Genomic DNA, 21,659 nt, shown 5'->3' with positions numbered 1-21,659 from the left:
TATTATTAGCCATGAATAAGATGACCCACATGAAGTTTTGCCCTGGTATATTGGATTCCTCTTTCTGAGAGGTGTAGGATTGATCTATAGGTCATCTCATTCTGACATGTACAAATGGAATTATGAATTTATTTCGTCTATGGACAAATTGTCAAGGTTAGCCAACAAACTAATGTAGGCTTAGAAGCCCAAAAGACGTGTCTTTTCATCCTCAACATTGCATATAAATAGAAGTTGCATCTACCCCATTTGGACATCATTAATCACTCACATATCTCTCTCTCTCCTCATCTGATTGGGTGTATGGATTTTTGGGTAGCCTCTTTCCTCCACACGTGCGAAGGACAAGTATGTAATTTTTTGTTTTTATTCATTGACCGAATTGCAGAAGGGTTGACCAGGTAATAGTTGACCTTGCTTGATTGCAATTTTCCTTGGAGAAATTCTGTTTGGGCAGGCCGCATTTCTGGACACAAAAATCGAGGCATTATGAGCTGTTTGACCAATGTTGACCGCAGGTTTGACTCTGCGTGGACCGAGTTTGACTGATATTTTAGGGACTGTTTTGGGTTGATTCAGACTATCTTTGGAGGCTGAGTTGACTGGGTTTGACCGAGCTTATTTAGAGGAAGATTTCTGCTAAGTTGACTAGCATTGACTTTTTTGTTAGGGCATCTTGTTGACTGCAGTTTGAGTGGATAGATTTCACTATAATTGAGTAAGTGAATTTTATATATTGTACTCTTTGTCTCTCCGCTAAACTTTTGAAGAATAATAAGAAGACTTGATCAAAGGGTTTCCCCACATTGGGGTTTTTCCCTGGCATCTGCCAAATATTGTGTCGTCTTTTCTTGGCTTGTCTTCTGCTTTTTATTTATTTTCTATATGCATTTACTATCATGTTAATGTGATTGCTAATCTAGAAATTGATATTGGGCTAATAAGAAAAATTGAAGTAAATTGCTCTTAAGCTTTGAACATACATTTGTTATCTTAAATTAACATGGTATCAGCGTTGAGGTGAAGACAAAGCCCAAGCAAGAGTGAAAAGAGCAATCACTAAGAAGAACAATCACTAAGATTTGTTGACAAGGACAAGAGTCAATGGCCTCCACATCTTACTTCAAGCCTGATGACAAGCTCAATGATAACTCTATTTATCATGCATGGAAGATAGCTCTTGATTTGACTTTGGAAGAGTAGGATGTTATGGACTATGTGCAGGGAAAGATCATTGAACCTCCAAATGCACCATCTACCACTAAGACAAAGTACAAGAAAGGTGAAGTCAAAGCAAAGAAGATCATCAAGGATTCTATTAACAATCATTTGGTTGCATACATCTTTGATTTGAACACATCTAAGAAGATGTATGATAGGTTGATTGGCATGTTCAAAGTTAGCAATGCAAACCAATTCCTCCTTCTCAAAAACAAGTTGAAGGACATAAAGAAGGGAAGAGGTGAAGATATCCAATCCTACTTCATGAGGATTACCGAGATAAAAAATGATCTTCTTTCAATTGGAGAAGTTATTGCTGATAAAGAGCTCACTCTCATTGCCCTTGGAGGTCTCCCTCGTGAATGGCATGTGTTCAACACATCCTCAACAATGACAGGATTCTAGGTTTGATGAATTGTTGACTAGATGCACTCAAGAAGAGACAAGGATGATGAAGAGAGACATGCCTTCAAATAGGAATGATCCTATTGCATTCTCCGCTCATGCTAAAAAGAAGAACAATGAAGGTTCAAAGAAGCAATGTCAAGGAAGACCGAGATTCAAAGATGGAAGGAAGGGAAGATGCTTCATTTGTAATAGATTTAGCCACTATGCTAGGGAGTGTCCTAATAGAAAGGATACACCTCGGGATGATGACAACAACCAGAACAATTTCAGGGCAACAATAATCAAAGGAATGGCAGATTCAACAGCAAAGGAAAAAGGAATGCTCCCGCTACTCAACATGGAAATGGTCGACCTCCCAAAAGATCAAGAAGCTCCAAGTATGATGAATCTAATGTTGTTGATAACAAGCAAAAAGAATTTTATCTTATATCTACCCTCTCTACTGCCTCTCCTCCAGATACTTTGGGAAATTGGTTGATTGATAGTGGTGCCTCAAGGCACTTTACTGGGTATAAGAAAGCTCTTTCAAATCTGATTAAAAAGGATACAAATTTGGAAATCATTCTTGGAGACAATGCCACCTATCCCGTGAAAGGAGTTGGAAATGTTATTCTTCAATTAAATCCAGGTATCACTATTCATCTACAAGAAGTACTTTATGTACCCCACCTAAAGAAGAGCCCAGTATCTACCTTGGTGATGGAGGACAAAAGATTTAAGGTGGAATTCATTGATGGAAAGGCACGTGTTTGGAAAAGAAATTTTAAAGAAGCATTTACTCTTGTATTCAAGGTTGATAACCTATATCTAGTTGGAGGAAGCCCATTGGGACACATCTCTCCAATCCGAATTATGGCACCGGAAGTTTGCTCATATACATTATAAGGCTCTACCCGATGCAAGGAAGATGGTGACAGGTATGCCCGAATTTAAAGTAGAACATGAAGGTGTTTGTCAGGGATGTGCCGAAGGAAAACATACAAGGGGACCATTCCCTTCAAGTGATAGCAAGACTACCGACATTTTGCAATTGGTTCATTCTGATCTATCTAGTATGTTTCCTGTGACATCTTTAGGAGGATATTTATATTATGTTATCTTTGTGGATAATTTCTCTCGCAAAAATTGGATATATTTCTTGAAGAAGAAGGACGAAGTATTCTCATGGTTCCATTCTTTCAAAGGCTTGGTCAAAAATCAAATTGGGATGAAGATCAAAATATTGAGGACCGATAATGGAACGGAATATGAATCAAATGAGTTCAATGACTATTGTAAAGGAGCTGGCATTAAGAGGGAGACTACTACCACATATACTCCTGAGCAAATTGGTGTTGCTGAAAGGAAGAACCGTTCTATTATAGAAGCCCCTCATGCCATGCTTCATGATCAAAGCCTTCCAAAGTTCTTATGGCGGAAGCTGCCAACACCGCTGTATATGTTCAAAATAGATGCCCTCATCAAGCGTTGGACTCCAAAACTCCCAAAAAAGTTTTCACCGGTAAGAAACCTGATGTTTCTCACTTTAGAATTTTTGGTAGCCCCATATATTTTCATCTGCCAAAAGAAAAGAGAAGCAAATTGGATGCATCTAAGAAGAAAGGAACATTTGTGGGCTATAGTGAAACTTCTAAGGCATATAGAATCTATGTCTTGGTCAAAGAGAAGTGGAGATAAGTCATGATGTCACCTTTGATGAAGATGCTTCCCTTGGGAAGATTAGTAATGTTCTTATTCCAAGGAAGGACAAAGAAGCAAATATAGGAAAATAGGGAGAACCACATGATGAGCCGATGCCCGATGTTGAAGGGCCAATGGATCCCATTGATCCACCTCCTCATGAGCCCTCCTCCTAAAAAAGGAGACCCTCATGGTTTAGGGAAACTCTCGAAGATGCCGAGAGACATATTGCACCAAGGGGGATATTTTGTGAAAGTAAGAAGCCGAATAGGTACCAAGGGTACTTAGCTACCATGAGCACCATTGTTCAAATTGAGCCTTGCACATTGGAAGAAGTTGTGAAGCAGCAAGTTTGGAAGGATGCTATGAACGAAGAGTATGACTCGATTATGAAGAATGATGTCTGGGATGCGGTCACTAGACCCAAGGACAAATCCGTTGTCACTTTGAAATGGATCTACAAAATCAAGCATGGAGCTGATGGAATTGCTGAAAAGTTCAGGGCCAAGTTTTTTGCTCGAAGCTTCTCTCAAAAGGAAGTTGTGGACTACGATGAGATATTTGCACCAATTGCTCGATATACCACCATCTGTTTGATTATAGCCCTTGCTGCCTCGCAAGGATGGAACCTACACCAGATGGATGTCAAAACCACCTTCTTGCATGGTTGAATTAAGGAGGAAGTCTATGTAGAACAACCCGAGGGGTTCGAAGTTCAATATCGTCAAACACATGTATGCAGGTTGAAGTAAGGCCTCTATGGGTTGAAGCAAGCTCCCCGAGCTTGGTATGAGAGGATTGGCAGCTATCTGATGAAGCTAAGTTTTACAAGACGTGAAGTTGATCTGAACCTTTACTTTAAGGTTGAGAATGTCAGACCTCTCATCTTGGTACTTTATGTGGATGATCTCTTTCTGACAGGTGCAGACCCTCTTATTCATCAATGTAAGAGGGAGTTGGCTTCCGAGTTTAAAGTGAAGGACCTAGGACTGATGCATTATTTCCTAGGCTTGGAGGTTTGGCAAAAGCCATGTGAGATTTTCCTTTCTCAAGGAAAATACATTATGAAGCTACTTGAAAGATTTGGGATGGTGGACTGCAAGTCCGTGACTACTCTGATGGAACTTAACTTCAAGAAGTTATGCAGAAGTGTTGTTGTGCTCGATTTGGAAAATCCTTCTGAGTATTGTCAACTCGTGGGGGCCCTGATGTTCTTGGTGAACTCCCGTCTAGACATATGCTTTGTTGTGAATACATTGAGTCAATTTATGGTGGGGCCTCATCAAAAACATTGGATTGCTGCCAAGAATCTCTTGAGATATCCTCTGGGCACAATCACCTATGGACTGAGATACACTGTTGGGAATGTGAGGCTCCATGGTTATTTTGATGTTGACTAGGTTGGCAGTGTGGTGGATCGTAAAAGCACATTTGTGTTATAAGACAATTCGTCAAGGTTAGCCAACAACTAAATAACACCCACATGTGCTCAACATTTTAGTATAAAAAGAGGTGGCTTGCTAGTCATTTGTACACACTCTTCTTGTGATCTCTTCCACTTCGCTTGTCTTTGGGTTTTGGTGGGAGGATAGATCCACCCTAGATGCTACCATGGGGAAGAAGGTATGCCCTAAGAAGAGATCACCTAGATCTAGAGCTGCCTACCATGCTGGGAAGATAGGATCTATGCAGCTGAAGATGATGCCCTAGATCTATGTGCCCTAGATCTAGGATGTTGTCATGGTGAAGCTGCCTAAGACAAAGTCATGTTGAAGCTGCCCAAGTGAAAAGCATATTTGGAGGGTTGTTCGAGGATTGTTGAGAGGAGTTTAGGGCTGCCCAAGTGCCCTAACCAAAACAATTATGAACAACAAAGTGACAAGCATATTTGGAGGGTTGTTCGAGCACTGTTGAGAGGATTTTAGGGAAACAGTTATGAATAGCAAAGTGACAAGCATATTTGGAGGGTTGTTCGAGCACTGTTGAGAGGAGTTTAGGGCTGCCCAAGTGCCCTAACCAGAACAGTTAGGAATAATAAGTGACAAGCATATTTGGAGGGCTATTCGAGGACTGTTGAGAGGAGTTTAGGGTTGCCCAAGTGCCCTAACTAGAACAATTAGGAACAACAAAGTGACAAATAGATTTGGAGGGTTGTTCGAGGAATGTTGAGAGGAGTTTAGGGCTGTTCAAGTGCCCTAACCAGAATAGTTAGGAACAGCAAAGTGACAAGCAGATTTGTAGGGTTGTTCGAGGACTGTTGAGAGGAGTTTAGGGTTGCCCAAGTGCCCTAACCAGAATAGTTAGGAACAAAAAAGTGACAAGCAGATTTGGAGCAGTGTTAGAGGTGCATTGGGTCAAGGATATTGACCAGATTTGGATCAGATTCGGAGCAACCTGTGGGAGCCACGTGTTGGGTTAACATGGAGTGTTGAATACCCCAAAGGAGTGCAACATGATGTGATGGATACAACAGTATGGTATATTACAGCAGCATGGTGCAGTAAGGTGCATGGAACAACATGTTTAGATGCAGCAGTTGGACAACAGCAAGCAATGCAAGGGACAACAAGCTAATACATGGGACAGTTGCAAGCATGGTGACACATGATACAGCTACAAGCATAGTGAAACATGGGACAACTGCAAGCATGGTGAAGCATGGACAACAGCAACATAGTAAAGCATGGACAGCAACTAGCACAATGTTGCAAGTACATTGGGACATCAGTATAGTGCTTGGTGCAGCAATGGTGTAGCAAGCACATGGGTGACAACATGGTGCAGCCGTGGTTCTAGGTATAACACTGCTAAACACTGGGACAACTGGGACAACAACAACATGAGGTCCAACATTGTGATGATGGGTGCAGCATGGTGCAGCACGGTGAGGTGCAGCATGATGACAAGATGTAGCACAATGATAGGTGAAGGAGTCACCTTAGAGAATCAGTTGAAGCAGCATGTCTTCAACTGATCTCATGTATCATCTTCCTAGAGATGATCTATGCTCTTATCTAGATCACTGACTTCTCTTCCGGGGATTGTATCTATCCTCCTTTATTATGTAAGGAATTTCGATGACCCAACTGATTCATAGATCTCCTTGCAGACATGAAGTCATTTAACCTAACTTGATTATAAAAAGATACTTACTTGATGTGTGAAGACAAGATCTTCACCTTGATCATGTTGATGAAGAAGATGTATGATGACTTCTTCTTGGATGATCCTTTTTTCAAATGAGAAAGCCTTTCATCAATAGATGATTTGTTGCTTCATCAATTATTCTTCTTTCGTAGTATAGATTAGGATTGCTGCTAGGGTTTCAGCTTTCTTCAAGCTGATGTGATCTTCATTTTGAGGTCCTTCGAGCTATCTTGCTTTATGGACAACTTGATGAGTGTCTTGATGGCCTTTTGATGATGACAATGGAGACAAAAGCTCTTGTTGTTGTAGACTGCTCTTTGATCTAGGGTTTGATCAAGATTAGGGTTTGATTCTGCAATGTAGATCTTGACATCCTTTCAGCTTGCTTTGATGCCCTGCTAGAAATTTGATCCTTGAATGTCTCTTTTCTGCCCTTCGTTTGATTGTAACCATAGCTCTGATACCATGTTGAAGAATCTAGGGCAGATTGAATTAATGAGATTCTTCTTGCAATATAACTATTTGTGAAGTATTTGAATTTTTCTTATCTTAGAGTGTGTCTTCTTTAGTTCATTAAATAGTTACCAAAAACAAAGAGACAAGAACACAAAGTGTTGGCATTCTACCAGAGCCAAAACCTCTCCTCTTGGAGAGGAAAACCCGCACAAAATTCATCTTATAGAGATTCCAATTGATGAACACCAAGACCATGACCCTTGACTGACTAAGCCACTCCAAGACCAAGACACCAGTCCTCTTCTTGCATCGTTGTGATCATCATCATCACTACACTTTTTCTGAGATCATCACTGTGTCTGCACCACCGAGATCTTGATCATTGTTGCATCTCGAGATAGAGTATCACTATAGGATTACTTAGATCCTTTTTTATAATAATGATTACTACGATCCTCCTACTTACTTTTATTGGGACTATGATTGTGCTCTTCTTGCATTGAGATCATACTTACTAATGCATCAGAATTGTCATCATTGTATAACTGCTTCATAACAGTATGGTTCTCTCTATTGTATATACACCAAGACTGAGTATATACATATAACCTAGATGGATGATGTTAGTGTATCTTTTCATCCATGATCATGCCGAGAATCTATTACGTGGTGACTGCGTTTTGAATTACTTCGTTGAAGACTACAATCACAATGAAACCGAGACAGAATATGTCTGAGTTTGAATGTCGAGAATATACCTTGATTGTGTTTGGATGTCGAACATATATCTCACAGTGATTGCAATGTCGTTGATTGTTGTAATCATTAAAAACTGAAACAATGATTGCATTACCGAGACAACTTTTGCGTGGAGACAGTGTAGGGATATCGAGACAGAGTGTTTTTCCTCCATTGAGACAGAGTACCGATATTAAAGTGTATATATATATATATATTAAGATCATGTGCCACTGTAATATCCATCGAAGATTATAGAAACCTTCTTTAATTGAAACCTGCAACCTTGACTTCATGCAAGATCCCATTGTGCCATTTGAAGTTTTAGTGTGTGTCCGAAAGATTGCTTTTCTTTGACTCTGAGCTTATACGCTTATTCATAGTGGTTTGACCCACTCATTTAAGTCGACGTGTCATGGTGACCCTCTTATTGAACCGACATATAATCTATGTATGCTTTGAAGCCATTTTCACTATTTTTCACGTCGTTTAGTTGGTAGTTCGCTTCTTTGGAGGATGGTGCTTGTCTTGGAGGGTTGCTTGACACTAGGTCGACCCAAGTACATTATATAAATGCTCAGGAAGAGCTCTTTAACATGATTTTGACTCTTTGACTTTCCTAGACAGATGGAATGAGGAAGAAACTCATTCATATAATTTACAAAAATAATATTTATTTTTCTTGACAAGTACAAAGATCAAAATTACATTGACAAATATCGAACCTAGTTACACTTTCTTCAACAAGATCCTAGGAAAGGAATGTGTGAGGAAGGAAAAGATTGTGAGATATGCAACCATGATGAAGGCAATCAACATCCAAAAAACCAAGAAGATTTAACTGGGAAATATCTCGGAAGGATATGGAGACTCTGATAAAATTCTGAAAAGATGAAGACCCTTGACAATGGATATCTTTGGGAGATGTGTCAACATGTATGCAAGATGTTGATACCTACAGGAGGATGTCATGATGAAGAGCCATCTCGAAAGGTACGATTTGATTTAGTGTTATGATTTCTTGAATAATATCTGGATGAATTCATGCAGGGATACTGGAACAAGAATTAAAAGTACAAGTACAACTAGCATTTATGTGGTGGATGGAAACTCCTGAAAGAAACATGTTGAGGAAGAAGTAGCCATATGACGAAGGTTCCAGATATGAAGAAGGCCACTTTCCGAAGAAAGAAATGTCATGACGAATCAAGAAGGAAAGCGATCAATGGTTGATGCCCTACAAGGAAGAAGCTCAACTGAATTTCATGACATCAAAGAAAGAAGTTGATCAAGCAGCTGAAGGACCCACAAAGAAGAAGTTGTTGATGAAAAGACAAGTCCCTGATTAAGAGGGAGCTTGGATTGGGTCATCCCTAATTAAAAAGGAGTTACAGTTGTGTTTTTCTAATTTATGTGCCATGCACTAGACCAGGACTAACGATCGTAAGTCTTAGTGGAGGCCATGAAGAGAAATGTAGACACATGATGAATGTATCCTCCCCAATTGAGAGGGAGAGATAGACACAACATTCTTGTCTTCACTTGGAAGAAAGAATGGGGGATTGGGTAATCATCTAACATCTGATGCTCTTTGAGGATGTGTAGGGCATCCAAGATAAGAGTAGGCAAGAGGACCAATATTCTTTGAGGGCTAGGAACCCAAGATAAGAATAGTCCTAGAAGGTCATACTCAGTGAACACCCGGGTGGGCATGTACCTTTAGAGACAATAATGAAGGTGTCTATAGTAATTGGTCTCGCCAACATTGTGATTTGATCTGATGAGAGATAGCATTGTCAATCAAGGCCTTGTTGTGGAAACAATGTTGGTTACTATGATGCTATACAGATTGGTTACCAATCTGATTCTTCTTATGAAAAATTCTTCAGATTGAGAATAACAAAGTACCATTATGAATACCTCCCTAGTTAAGAGGGAGTGTTGAAGAAAGTGTAACTAGGTTCGGTTTTCATAAATGTAATTTTTATCTTTGTACTTGTAAAAGAAATGAAATATATTATTTTTGTAAATTATAAAATGAGTTTCTTGCTCATTGCATAGGTCTAGGACTTGTTGAAGTGCTATAGGAAAGTCAAAGAGTCAAAGAAAATGTTGAAGAGCTCTTCTTGAGCATATATAAAATGTATATGAGTCAACCTAGTGTCTACATCAACCCTCCAAGACAAGCACAATCCTCTTGAAGAAGTTGGCCAACAAAACGACATAAAAGTAGTCATGTTTGTTCAAATAAAAGACACAATGTTCCCACACTCATGTCGGCTTATTATGGAGATGTAACCACTATAAATACACAACTAGGGTCACCATAGAAAGACAAAAAACTCAGACTCTCTGTAATTTCGTATGGGTGCAGGAAGCTCTAAAACTTCGGACAAGTATAGTGGTTCAATATTTTCGAACAAGTACAATGGCTCAGGAATTTCGATAAATGCAGTAGCTTAGTTTCGGATAAGCATCTGTGCTTCCGGATACGTTCCACAGAAGTGTAGCCCGGGCCTATCTGTGATAATAAAGATCTTTGTGCTAGAAGAAAACACAGTCAAGTTCTTGACATAATTGTGATGATAAGGATCTCGGTGATCCCTCACTAGCACACACTGTCTCAGTATTCATTCTGACGCAGTCATCATATTGGTATAATGATAGTCATGATCTCAGTCATGATATTGATAAGGATGCAATTACAAGATCTCAGTACAACTCTCATATATATATATATATATATATATATATACACATATCTCGTTGTTATAGTGAAGAGGGAGCAAGTGTCATGTGAATGAGCAACAATGATCTTGATGGAGGTGCAGTAGTGTTGCAGCAATAATAATCTTAGTGATGGCCTCAATGGTGTAGCAATGATGATGATCTCAGCAGTGACCAAGAAGGGGATTGGTGTCTTGGTCTTGGAGTGGCCTAATAGGTCAAGGGTCATGGTATTGGTATTCGTCAATTGGAATCTCTATAAGAAGAATTTTGTGCGGGCTTTTCCTCGCAAAGAGTGAGAGGTTTTAACCCTGGTAGAAAGCCAACATCTTGTGTTCTTGTCTCTTTGTTTTGGTAGTTTTTTGATGAACTAAAGAAGACATACTATAATAATAATAAGTGAAGATTGGAATAAAAAGAAAAAGTTGAAAACACCTCACAAATAGTTATCATGACTAGAAGAATCTCATTAACTCTAATTGCCCTAGTTTTTTCAACAATTTGGACAAGTGGAAGTTGAGTTATGAATTATTTTATTCATACATATATTCTGGATCAGGTTAGCGCTATGCACATGTACCAATGGATAGGATAAGTGGACCCCCATTGAAGCCTATAAATAGAAGAGACCTCAAGCTCATTTGGACACACATCGAGCTCTCTTCTCCTCTTCTATTTGGTCTTGGCTCGCACAAGTCTGATGGAGGAAGCTCGCTCAAGGGTCAGAAACTTCAAGATGTAGCTCGCACTGAACTAGGGTTTTCTGATTCAAAGTCATTGGCACAAAACTGAGCATTTGGGTCTCTGGATGTTGGCACACAGTGGACATGAGAGCGACTTTGGACCCTTCGACGCTGGCACAGAGTCTTCATGCGAGTGATTGGGAGTTTGGGTCAGTTTCGTCCCCGATCACTCTTACAGAATGGTATGGGAGCGACTGATATGCCATAGTCACTATCTTCCAGTTCACAGAGAGCAACCCTGTCTATCATAGTTGCTCGCACAGCTGCTCCTCCCTGAGGTTGGGACTCCATGATGAGATTTCAGTAGTCCGAAGATTTTTCTCAATGACAAAAGTGTTTGACAACAGGCTACAAGCAGTGACAGTACATTACAGTTATCTGAATCAGAGTGTTGATGTTTAGATGCATTGAATGGGTATTCTAGTTGTTGTGAAGATATGGATCATTTTACTCTCTTTTGCTGAATCATTTGATGACAATCTAAGAAGATTTGCAAGGGTTTTCCCCATAGTGGGTTTTCTATGTGTGCATGCTTTTCTTCTCTTGTTCCTTTATGTTCCGCTACATTGGTGATGATGTTATTGTTCTTTCTACATAGTTGCATGTGCTGATGAATAATGATGTAAATTTGAATAATGTTATGATATTATGTGGTGAACTTAATGTGTTAATAGAGAAATGCAATTATCAAAGAAAAGAACAATATAGCCCTATGAATTAACAAATTTTAAATTAAAATCCCTACCATATGAAATTGTCAAGGTCGACTTCAACCTCAAGTAGGCCCATGAAGTCCAATCGACTTGTCTTTTCACTCTCATGGATTCATATAAATACAAGAGACCTCATGCCTCATTTGGACATCAACACAACACACATTCTTCTTCTCTCTTCATTTACTTGGTTCATACAGTTAAAGGCAACTCTTCTCTCTTCACACGTGCGAGGATCTTGGAGGCAATTTTGTGTTTTCTATGTTAACTTTTCAGTTGGATTGTTTTGCTGCAGTTTGATCAAGTTTGACTTAATATCTTGATCTGCTTTGACCTACAAAACTTCGATTTCTTGAGACCGAGTTGACTGGCACAAAGACCGAGGTAATCTAGGCAGGTTGACTCGTGTTGAATTTTTTGTTTGACCGCATAAAATTGTAGGCTGTAAAAATAGAATTCCCCTCTATTTTCATTGGGTTTGATCGAAGTTTCTGGGACTATTTTGACTAATCCTTGACCAGCAAAAGAGGCCGCATTTATTAGGCTTTGATTGAATTGGATTGGAGCATATTTGTCCATGATTTGACTGTTGTTGAGTTGACTGGTTAGGGTAGTCAACTATTGTTGATGTTTTGCAGATTTAATAGTCAACTAGATTTGACTTTTATCCATCATTTTGGCATAGATTTGACTTTACATTGTTGGGATATTGGATATGGATGATGTACTCTCTTTGCTGAACATTTGAAGACAATCTAATAAGAAGAAGATTTGCAAGGGTTTTCCCCATAGTGGGTTTTACCCTGGTCATTGACCAAATTTGTGTCTCTTGTCTCTTGACTATCTTTTATTATGCATTTGCTTAATTGTTCTATCTACTATTGCTCTACTGCTATTGGATAATTGTAGAAGTGAAATTGTTAAATTAGATGCTATTGGACTTTATTGAAATAATAGTTGCATCATAGAACAAATTGATGAAAAAATAACATTATTAAGGGCATATATGACCACTTTTCACTCAATGTTGGACATTCCCTATCATTTGGCACATTTTTTTATTTTTAGGACTTTCTATTTTTAGTAGGTCTGCTTTTAGCAGGGAGTGCCACCTATGATGACATGTGGTGCTAACTAGACACTAGTTGGAGGATAACATGGATAATTCCTCTCCATTAATTCATACTACCTCATGGATAGGCCTTCATAGAGTGATTACGCACTTCCTCCCTATTTTGTAACAGTGAACCACCATTCTTTTCTCTCCTCCCCTTGTTAAATGACTTTTAGTCCTATTTTTTGGAGTTAAAAGTTAGTTTTTTGCATGTGAAATTTATTGATTAGTTATAACTTATTTCTAACTCAACTTACTTCCAATTCACTACATTTTAGGATATTTTGCTAATATTTGGTATCCCATTCCAATTTTGACTTACTTGCCAACTAGGGAAAGTGCTTTTGAGTTTTATTAAGTGCATGCACATGGAACTTGTTATCACATTTGTTTAAGTTTGAAATTTTTTAAATGCTGAAAATTGCAGTATCAATGAACTATTTGTAATAAACAGGGAACACTGTTGATAATGGGACTATCAATGTTATTGTGATGTTGAAAAACAAAACACACACTGACAATGGGAGTGTCAGCGTTATCGGGTGTTTGAAACTGCAGACAAAAGAATTTTTGTGGGTAACCAAGGTATCAACGCCAAAATGACGAAACTCAAATCTCTATTTTGAATTGCACTAACATGTTCCACGTCGGCAAAAAGGTAATATTGCTTGAACACGCTTTGTTAGATCTGGAAGGAGAAAGCACGTGTTGAAAGGATCATTTCCGTCGCCGAAGAGGTATGTGGGTTAGTTTTAATGATCGAAGGGTTAAATCTTTGATATCTTTTGTCAATTAGTTATCATAGTACACAGCCAGAACACATTCTTTAATAAATTTCCCCATATAGAAAATTTATATGTTTTAGTTGTGATTATTGTCATCTTTTATTGTTGAAAACACCCATTCTGTTGAGTTACTCGACGGAGATCAAGGATCGAATCCTGATCCTTTGTTTCTACGTGTTCGGTAGGTTACGAAGAGTAATGGGGAAAAGCGGGAAGTTGAACAGGAATGAGCTAAAAGGGTTTGATCTTCTTGAGATCTACTCAGAGATTCAACAACAATGTTGATAGGCTGGATGGGAAGAATTCTTCAAACGGTGCACCGATTTTCATGATGAAGTAGCACGAGCATTTGCCCAGGACTTCGATGGACAACAAGTAGAGGTTGGAGGAATTTCTTTCCAGGTGACAGAGGAATTAATTTCTGAGGTCATAGCTCTGCGACTAGATGGAGAGAAAGATTTTAGAAGCCACATCTTATCTAGAATTGATGTGCCTTTCTTTTTGAAGGACGAATTCAAAGAAAAGAACTGGAGAGCAGGGGTGCAGAGGGCATGGTTGAAATATGAATGACATGTTTTACTGCATATTGTTCAGTCCTATTTCACTTGCAAGGGGCACTACAACCGTGTCAACCTCTACTATTTTCGTTTTCTTGCTCATCTAGTAGGTCAGATAAGAATCAACGCCTCTTACGTTTTGTTAGAAAGTTTGAAATGTATGGTCACTCAAGTTCGAGCCAGTACAGATTCATCTTCACATTTCATTTATTATAAAAATTTAATAAAATTATTAATTGAAAATCAGTTAGGGAAGGTCGGGAGAACATGGGGTCATTTTATATTATGGGGAGAGTTTCCACCCCAACTTGCTAAGTCTAAAAGAGGTAGGAAAAAGGGCACTAAAAAGGAGGCCAAACAAGTCAAAAACCTTGAGACAGGAACCTCCTCTCAAAGAACTTATTTTTTACAAACTAGAAGTCGAAAGGGGGTAGAGAAAACCTCTCCTCTTATTCCTCAATTACCCAAAGTTAATACTAGAAGGAGTGATGGGCTCAGAAAGGCATAGCAAACCCCTCCTCCTACTACTGAAAATCCTCCTATTGAAAACCCTCCCACTGAAAGCTCTCCTGCTGAAAGCCTACCTACAAGAAGCCAGCGGCCAGAGAGAACCAAAAGAAAGATAACTGAACCCCAAGATGAAAGAGCTTCAACTGAGAAAGAGCCTACCCTGTTTGAGATGTTTAAAGGGCGGGGAAATCTTCACACTAGGCCCTGCAACAAGCTCAAATTGAATATTAAATTAAAACAGAACCTAGAGCTTGCTAAAGAAGTCATAGATGTGGATGATATCCCACTAAAGGACCTAATCATAAACAATGAGACAACTACAGGTTCAAAAATTCAAAGAAAGCAAAGATTACCAAGAGGAGAATTCCCATGAAGACTGGAGAAAGTAAAACACGCAGGATGGCTAATGTTGATGTTTTGTTGGAAGCAACCAGTATTCTTAGCTGAATTTGTTTTTGGTATTTTGAGATTTATGACCCCATACTGTCATAAGGGAATTTTGGTCTTCAGTTGAAAAAGTGCTTGTTAGTGTTTTAGCATAGGAAAGCATAGAGGAGTGCTGACAGTTTCATTGTCAGTGCATTTTGGCGGACAACTTAGAGGAAAATGTTGATAGTCGGCCCGTCATCATAATTATCAGTTTCCGACAGCTAAAGGATGATAGCAAGATTATCAACGAATTGCAGGAAAGATACCCGAGTAAGCAGAATCTACACAACAAAAGTCTATTTTTGAAGGAATGACAAGGCATGATTCCCAGCAAATGAGGCATAACAACAATGCACTTTTCAATGTCCGTTTTTAGCACTTACAACAAGTCTTTTTTGATTGGAAACATATATGTTTTGAAGATATTTTACATGCATGTACTTAAACAATACACACTGTTATTTTTAGATTATTGTAATTAAGGATAAGTTAGAAAATTGTATTATCTATTATATTCTCTATATAAACAATTTTTGAAGAAGAAAAAAGGGTTGGAACTTTTGAAAGATAGCCTTTTTTAATGTATTGTGTGATCAAATTATAATAAACCAGTCTATGTGAGCAGTTTTGCAGAAATTCATGTTTTGCAATTCCTTGTCTACTCCTTGGTTTAATATTTTCTTGAATGTCTGAATACTAAGTGGCTTGAAATTGGAATTCATATTGTTGTGCTCCATTTTCTTTATGTTTCATATATTTAAATACTTGTTTTTCACATATATATCACAATGATTTCCTTCACTATCCTCCGATTTTCCTAAAAAATGTCAAAGGAATTGTTACTACCTTGCTTTTGTGATGTTTGTTCACTGACCCTGTGATTATACAAAGTTGATTGGGTCAGACTCCATGCTCAATGGTGAAATTTTCCTACAGTCTAAACAACCTCAGTTTTTCTTAAATAAATCTGGCCATATGACTTATTGCAAACCTTCTACCATTGTGTCCTTGGGTAGTTTGTGACCTTGGGTAGTTGAGTTTTAGGGAGAGATGTCTCTCCATGTTGAAAGGCTAGCTTTCAACCTCAAAGCGGTTTGAGGTTACCTTAGAGTTTTTCCCACAGCCAGAGTTTTCTCTAAGTGATAACAAAACCCCAACTTAATTCAAATTTGCTCTTCCTCCTAGAGAGTCTATATAATTGTATTAATGTTTAGCGATGATATATCATCATATTTTATGGGTAAATTGAGTTGTCCCCTTGGTTAATTAGTCAAATTCTCAATAGTTTTACCCTCATCTTTCTTCTTTTCCAAGTAGTTATTCTATTATTTGTTCACACTTATATCCTATGAGTGTGCTTAAAATCTAGCGAAATTATACAATGATCCATTTTAGATCAATGAGGAAAGGAAAAGATTCCTTTATGGAGGAAACTTGTAAGGCCTACCATCAAAATGGAAACTGTGGATGTGGATCTATCTGAAAAATTAATGTAGGAGTCCAAAAGTCAAAAAATGATGAGGAAAGTGTCCCATGGTGATAACAAATCCCTTATTGGTGCAAGGTATGTTCTAACATATATTCATGATTTCTTCATATCTTCTTGGGTATATTACTTAAATAACAAAGATATAGTGCTTGAAAAATTTAAGAAATTTAGGGAATTAGTTGAATAGCAATGTAGTAAGGTTATAAAATGTAATACGCCTGATAATGGAGGGTATATGAGTGGTGCCTTCAAATATTACCTCGCTCAAAGTGGTATCTCATGGAAAAGATCAATATAATATATCCCTAAACCAATGCAGTTATAAAAAATCAAAATCTTAATTGAGATGGCTAGATGTTTGCTTCAAGCCAATGGTATGAGACCACTGTTGGGTAGAGGAAGTAGCTTTCTCAAATTATATCCTAAACAAATTATTGACTAGAGTAGTGTGAGATGTGATCCCTACTGAAAAGTGGAGAGGAAAAACACCTTCTCTTGGACATTTAACAACCCTTGGATGACTTGTATGGGCACATATACATGATGACAAGCAAAATAAACTTGATTGAAAGTGTCATATTGTGTATCATGGTTGGATATTTTGTAATGTCAAATCTTATCGATTGTATGGCTTGATCAAGCAAGAAGTGGTATGTCGACAAGATATTATATTTGATGAAAAGAACTCATGAGAAGACCTTTTTGTGAACTTGATCAATGATTCCTCTAGTCATATTTTGATTAGAAATATTCATTAGAGGAAATTTCAGCCTAAAAGTACCCATGAAATTTTTATGTACATAATATGTAATCTAATCAAAATCCTTTAAATTTAAAAAGAGATACATGTAAATATTTTGGAGGGAAAAAAAGAAAAATACTCTTTTTAATTGTATTTTTGGCTTATCTCCTTATCGGTGAACACATTTTCTTAATTTATCTTCATTTTTTTATCAATGCGGGTCTTCTTAGAAGTATGCGTAATGGGTACCCGTTGGATGTGGAGTTTAATTCCACATCCAATGAGTGTCTACACTTGAAATTTGAGTAATCCTAGAAGGAGATAAGCCACAAATATAATAAAAAAGGTAGTTTTCTTCTTTTCCCTCCAAAATTCATAACTCTTATTTTATTATTTTTCCTTATGAGGCCATTTTTTGGTTGAAATTTCCTCTAATGGGGGTTTCAACTCCAATTTTGAACTCAAGATCCTTCACAACTTCAACGTTGACTTTAAATTTGATCTCGATGGTGGAATCAATTAGTAGTGAATCATCCACTAACATTATGGTTGAATATACTCATCTAGAATGTGTTGTAGAGACTTTTAATTTAAAGGAGAAATGTTGTCATAAATGGGTAACAAATATACCACTAATTCGAAGAGAACTAGAAGTTTAAAACAATGAAACAATGTTGCACTTATGGCGTGTACTAGAGATTTGTGATCCTAATTCATATGCAAATCCACATACCCAACCAAAATAGGAAACTACCATGACTAAGGAATACAAATTGTTCATGAACAATAATACATTGGATTCAATTCCTTATTTTGAAGATAGAAACATTGTCAAATGCAAGTGTCTATAATGCCAAGTTTCTATCTTGTTGGAACTATCAAGAGACATAAGGCTTGACTTATGGCAAAAGTTTTTACTCAACGAGAAGGAATGGACTATACAACGAGCCTTACTAGGCAATAACAATAGATTATATCTATATTGTATTCTTACTTTCAATGAGTTTTCACTGGGAAGTACATCAACTGGATGCAAAAAATGCTTTCTTGCACAAAGCTTTGAATGAAGGATTTACATGGTGTAACCAAATAATTTTGTATAGGATGGTTTGCTGCTTTGTATATTTAGGAAAAATCAATACACCTTGAAACGTGGACTGTGTGCATGGTATGAAAGGATTAATAAATTCCTTCTTTGTAATGATTTCAAACAATATGATTCCAACCATAATGTCCATGCAAAGAATGAGAATACTGACATTTAGATGGTTTCCTTTCTATGGATGATTTGTTTATTACTAATAGTGGTTGGGATATTATCTCTGATATAAACCAAAAATTAAAGAATACATTTGAAATGGCCGACCTAGGTTTCTCACATTTTTTTGGACATCCAAGCTTTATAAATGGATGATGGTATCTTCATTTCTCAACCCACATATGCACTAGATTTATTGAAAAGAGTTAAGATGCATTTCTCTAAAAGATTGTAAAACATTGTTTTAGTCAGGTTTAACAATAACCAAGGAGTGTGATTCTTTGAAAGTTGATGCGACTTTATATATGCAACATGTAGGGCCTCTGATTTATTTGACTCGGAATTAAGTTTGTATTTCATTTGTTGTTAGTTTAGTTTCTAGGTTCACACATGATTCTAGGGAAATCCATTTGAAAGTAATCTACATGATTATTCGTTATGTTTAGGGGAAGATCTCAATTGGGCATCAAATATTGCACCAACTAACATTTATAGTTGATTAGATATATCAACTCAAACTATGCTAGTGATATGGATGATTGCAACTTGACATCTGGTTATGCATTTAGCCTTCTGTTATTTTCACTATGTGGTCTTGTAAGAATGAAAAGGTTGTTTCATTGTAGACGACATAAGCATAATACATGGGTATAGTGAATCAAGGGACCAACATTGTGTGGATTTGCAATATAATGGTGGGGATTAGATTTCCTCACTTAGAGTCAACTATAGTGTATTGTGATAAAGAAAGTGCAATCTAGTTTGTAAATAATCCACACATAGTAAGATGAAGCATTTGGATCTTCTTGAAAATTATCTTAGACAATTAGTACAAGAAAATGTGATATCTATTGTTTGCCGCAATATAGATGATTAGACTAATATATTCACTATGATAATCATCGAAGTGAAGTTTATGAAACTTTGGTTGATGCTTAGACTTTTTTATTAGGATGTGGTCCTAATGGAGGCAATTGCTAATATAATGACACCTTTTTTAACCTATAGTTATGTTGAAGTGAGGTTATTAGGACATGATGTTGTTGGGGATGTCTCAATCCAACTTATGGATATAGTGAAGTAACCAATCAACCTTAGTCAATGTGTTGATTAAATCATTTGGAGTAGTGGACAAAATCTAATGGGTATCTGTCAAAGGGTCAATTTAGTACCTAACCCACTAAAGGGGTCCCAATTGAGTTGAAGGGACTACCCTTAAGAAGAAATCTACCTAATTACTTGCGTGGATTTTATGGAGCATATTAACCAACTATAAGCACCATGGGTAACCATCTTTGATCCAATGAACTAGATTACATGGAAATTTTATAGATCCTCAAGTCTAAATAGGCTAGCTTATGAATGAGAAAACAACCAAACTTTGTGAAATTATAAGAGGCATGGTGTTTCTAAATGTCACATTTATGGTTTTGATGTTGAATACCAATGTTCAATTGATGTTCTTGGATGCCACTTGTTCCCACTCAGATAATCTTGTTATTGTCATTATTTGACAATCCACTGTGTTTCAAGGGATCATTACAATGTGTCTTGTGCTTATCCTATTGTGTTTTTCCATAGTTTGAAAGTAATGATCAAATTTTCACATCCATACATGGATAAATTTTGGTTGAACTTTTCCTTAGCTCAACTCTAACTATATGGTGAATTAGCCAATCTCTAAAGTACTCTAGTATCATAATGCTAACCTTTCTTGAGATTGTGGAGGATGAGAATGTTTATGAATTAATACTCTCTATATTGTATCTTCTTATTCCTTGATGTGTTTGTGTATCCTATATCTTTCTCAATCATTCTATTTTTTCTTACAAAGGTGACAAAACCTATCATAACATAGTGTTGTTATTTAATTCTTAAGTTTCTAATATTTCCTAGTACATCTGTTTTTTTGTTTAATCATTAATAATTCTTTTTTCATGCTAACAATTTTCCTAGTTATGGCAGGTAATAGGTGATTGTGCTCTTCACCTTAATAATGGTGAATCCTTTATTGGCATAGAAATTGTTAATTGAAAAAAAAAATGGTACTTACAAAGACATAATTATCTAGAATTAATGAAAGGTAATGGAGCCTTTTGTCGATGGTGGTTTTAGGATTGGTGAAAAAGGGACATTGTTAAAGTCCCTATCAATGTTCAAGTTCATTTAGGACATGTTTATGCTTCTATTTGTGTTTGTTATACATTAATATTGTTGGCAATAGAGGGGCTAGGTGTAAGCCTCAGGTAATTGGAAAAATGTACATCTTCAAATGAAAACAACTTAGCGAAAATCTTGATTTCAAGAAATTGTGTTCATATTGGTCAGATGCATACTTAAAAAAAAAAAAGAGAGAGATTTTATGGAAATCATCGCTAGTATTTTTTTTTTTTAATTAAAATATTTTAAAAATTATCAGTAATAAAACCTTATTTTAGGTTATCTAACATCGAAAAAATGAAAACATATTTTTTTAACATTGCTAAGCCATAACCTATCATCGAATTCGTTGTAATGTATATATTTACTTAAATATAACATTTTGCAAAATGACAATTTGGAAAATCATAAAAAGAAAACAAATCTTCAAATTTCAAAATGACGAATTGGTATATTTCTTTAAGCTATTAAGTTTGATATGAAATCTTATATCTTGTACTATTTAATTTAAGTTTTTTCATTATTGAGAAAATTTATGCAATTTTTTTTAAGTGTTAAAATCAGTGACATGGTTATGATAACTTTAAGAGGAAGTTGTGAAAAATTATTCAAATTTTTTGTTTACATTGTGCAATATTTGTATTTTTATTATAGAGAAAATTTATGCAATTTTTTTGAAGTGTTAAAATCAGTGACATGGTTATGATAATTTTAAGAGGCAGCTATGAAAATCCTTCAAATTTATTGTTTACATCATGCAATATTTGTATCAATTTGTGTGG

At 36.8% G+C, this 21,659-nt stretch overlaps 1 protein-coding gene across 1 annotated transcript in view; it reads left to right on the top strand.

The window, feature by feature from the left end:
• LOC149180990 (uncharacterized) overlaps positions 1 to 21,026 on the top strand; it is a 388,049-nt gene extending 367,023 nt beyond the window's left edge. The window contains exon 9 of the mRNA XM_089416396.1: positions 20,683 to 21,026. Coding sequence (XP_089272522.1) covers positions 20,683 to 20,751 — 69 coding nt within the window. The 3' untranslated portion in view covers positions 20,752 to 21,026. The remainder of the gene's footprint in view (positions 1 to 20,682) is intronic.
• The last annotated feature ends 633 nt before the right edge of the window (positions 21,027 to 21,659 follow it).

The sequence above is a fragment of the Pinus tabuliformis genome, chromosome 3_2 (genome assembly GCF_031772625.1).
Source record: "Pinus tabuliformis cultivar Carrire ecotype Pingquan chromosome 3_2, CPIR1, whole genome shotgun sequence".
NCBI lineage: Eukaryota > Viridiplantae > Streptophyta > Pinopsida > Pinales > Pinaceae > Pinus > Pinus tabuliformis.
This window is presented reverse-complemented; position numbering and strand designations above follow the sequence as displayed.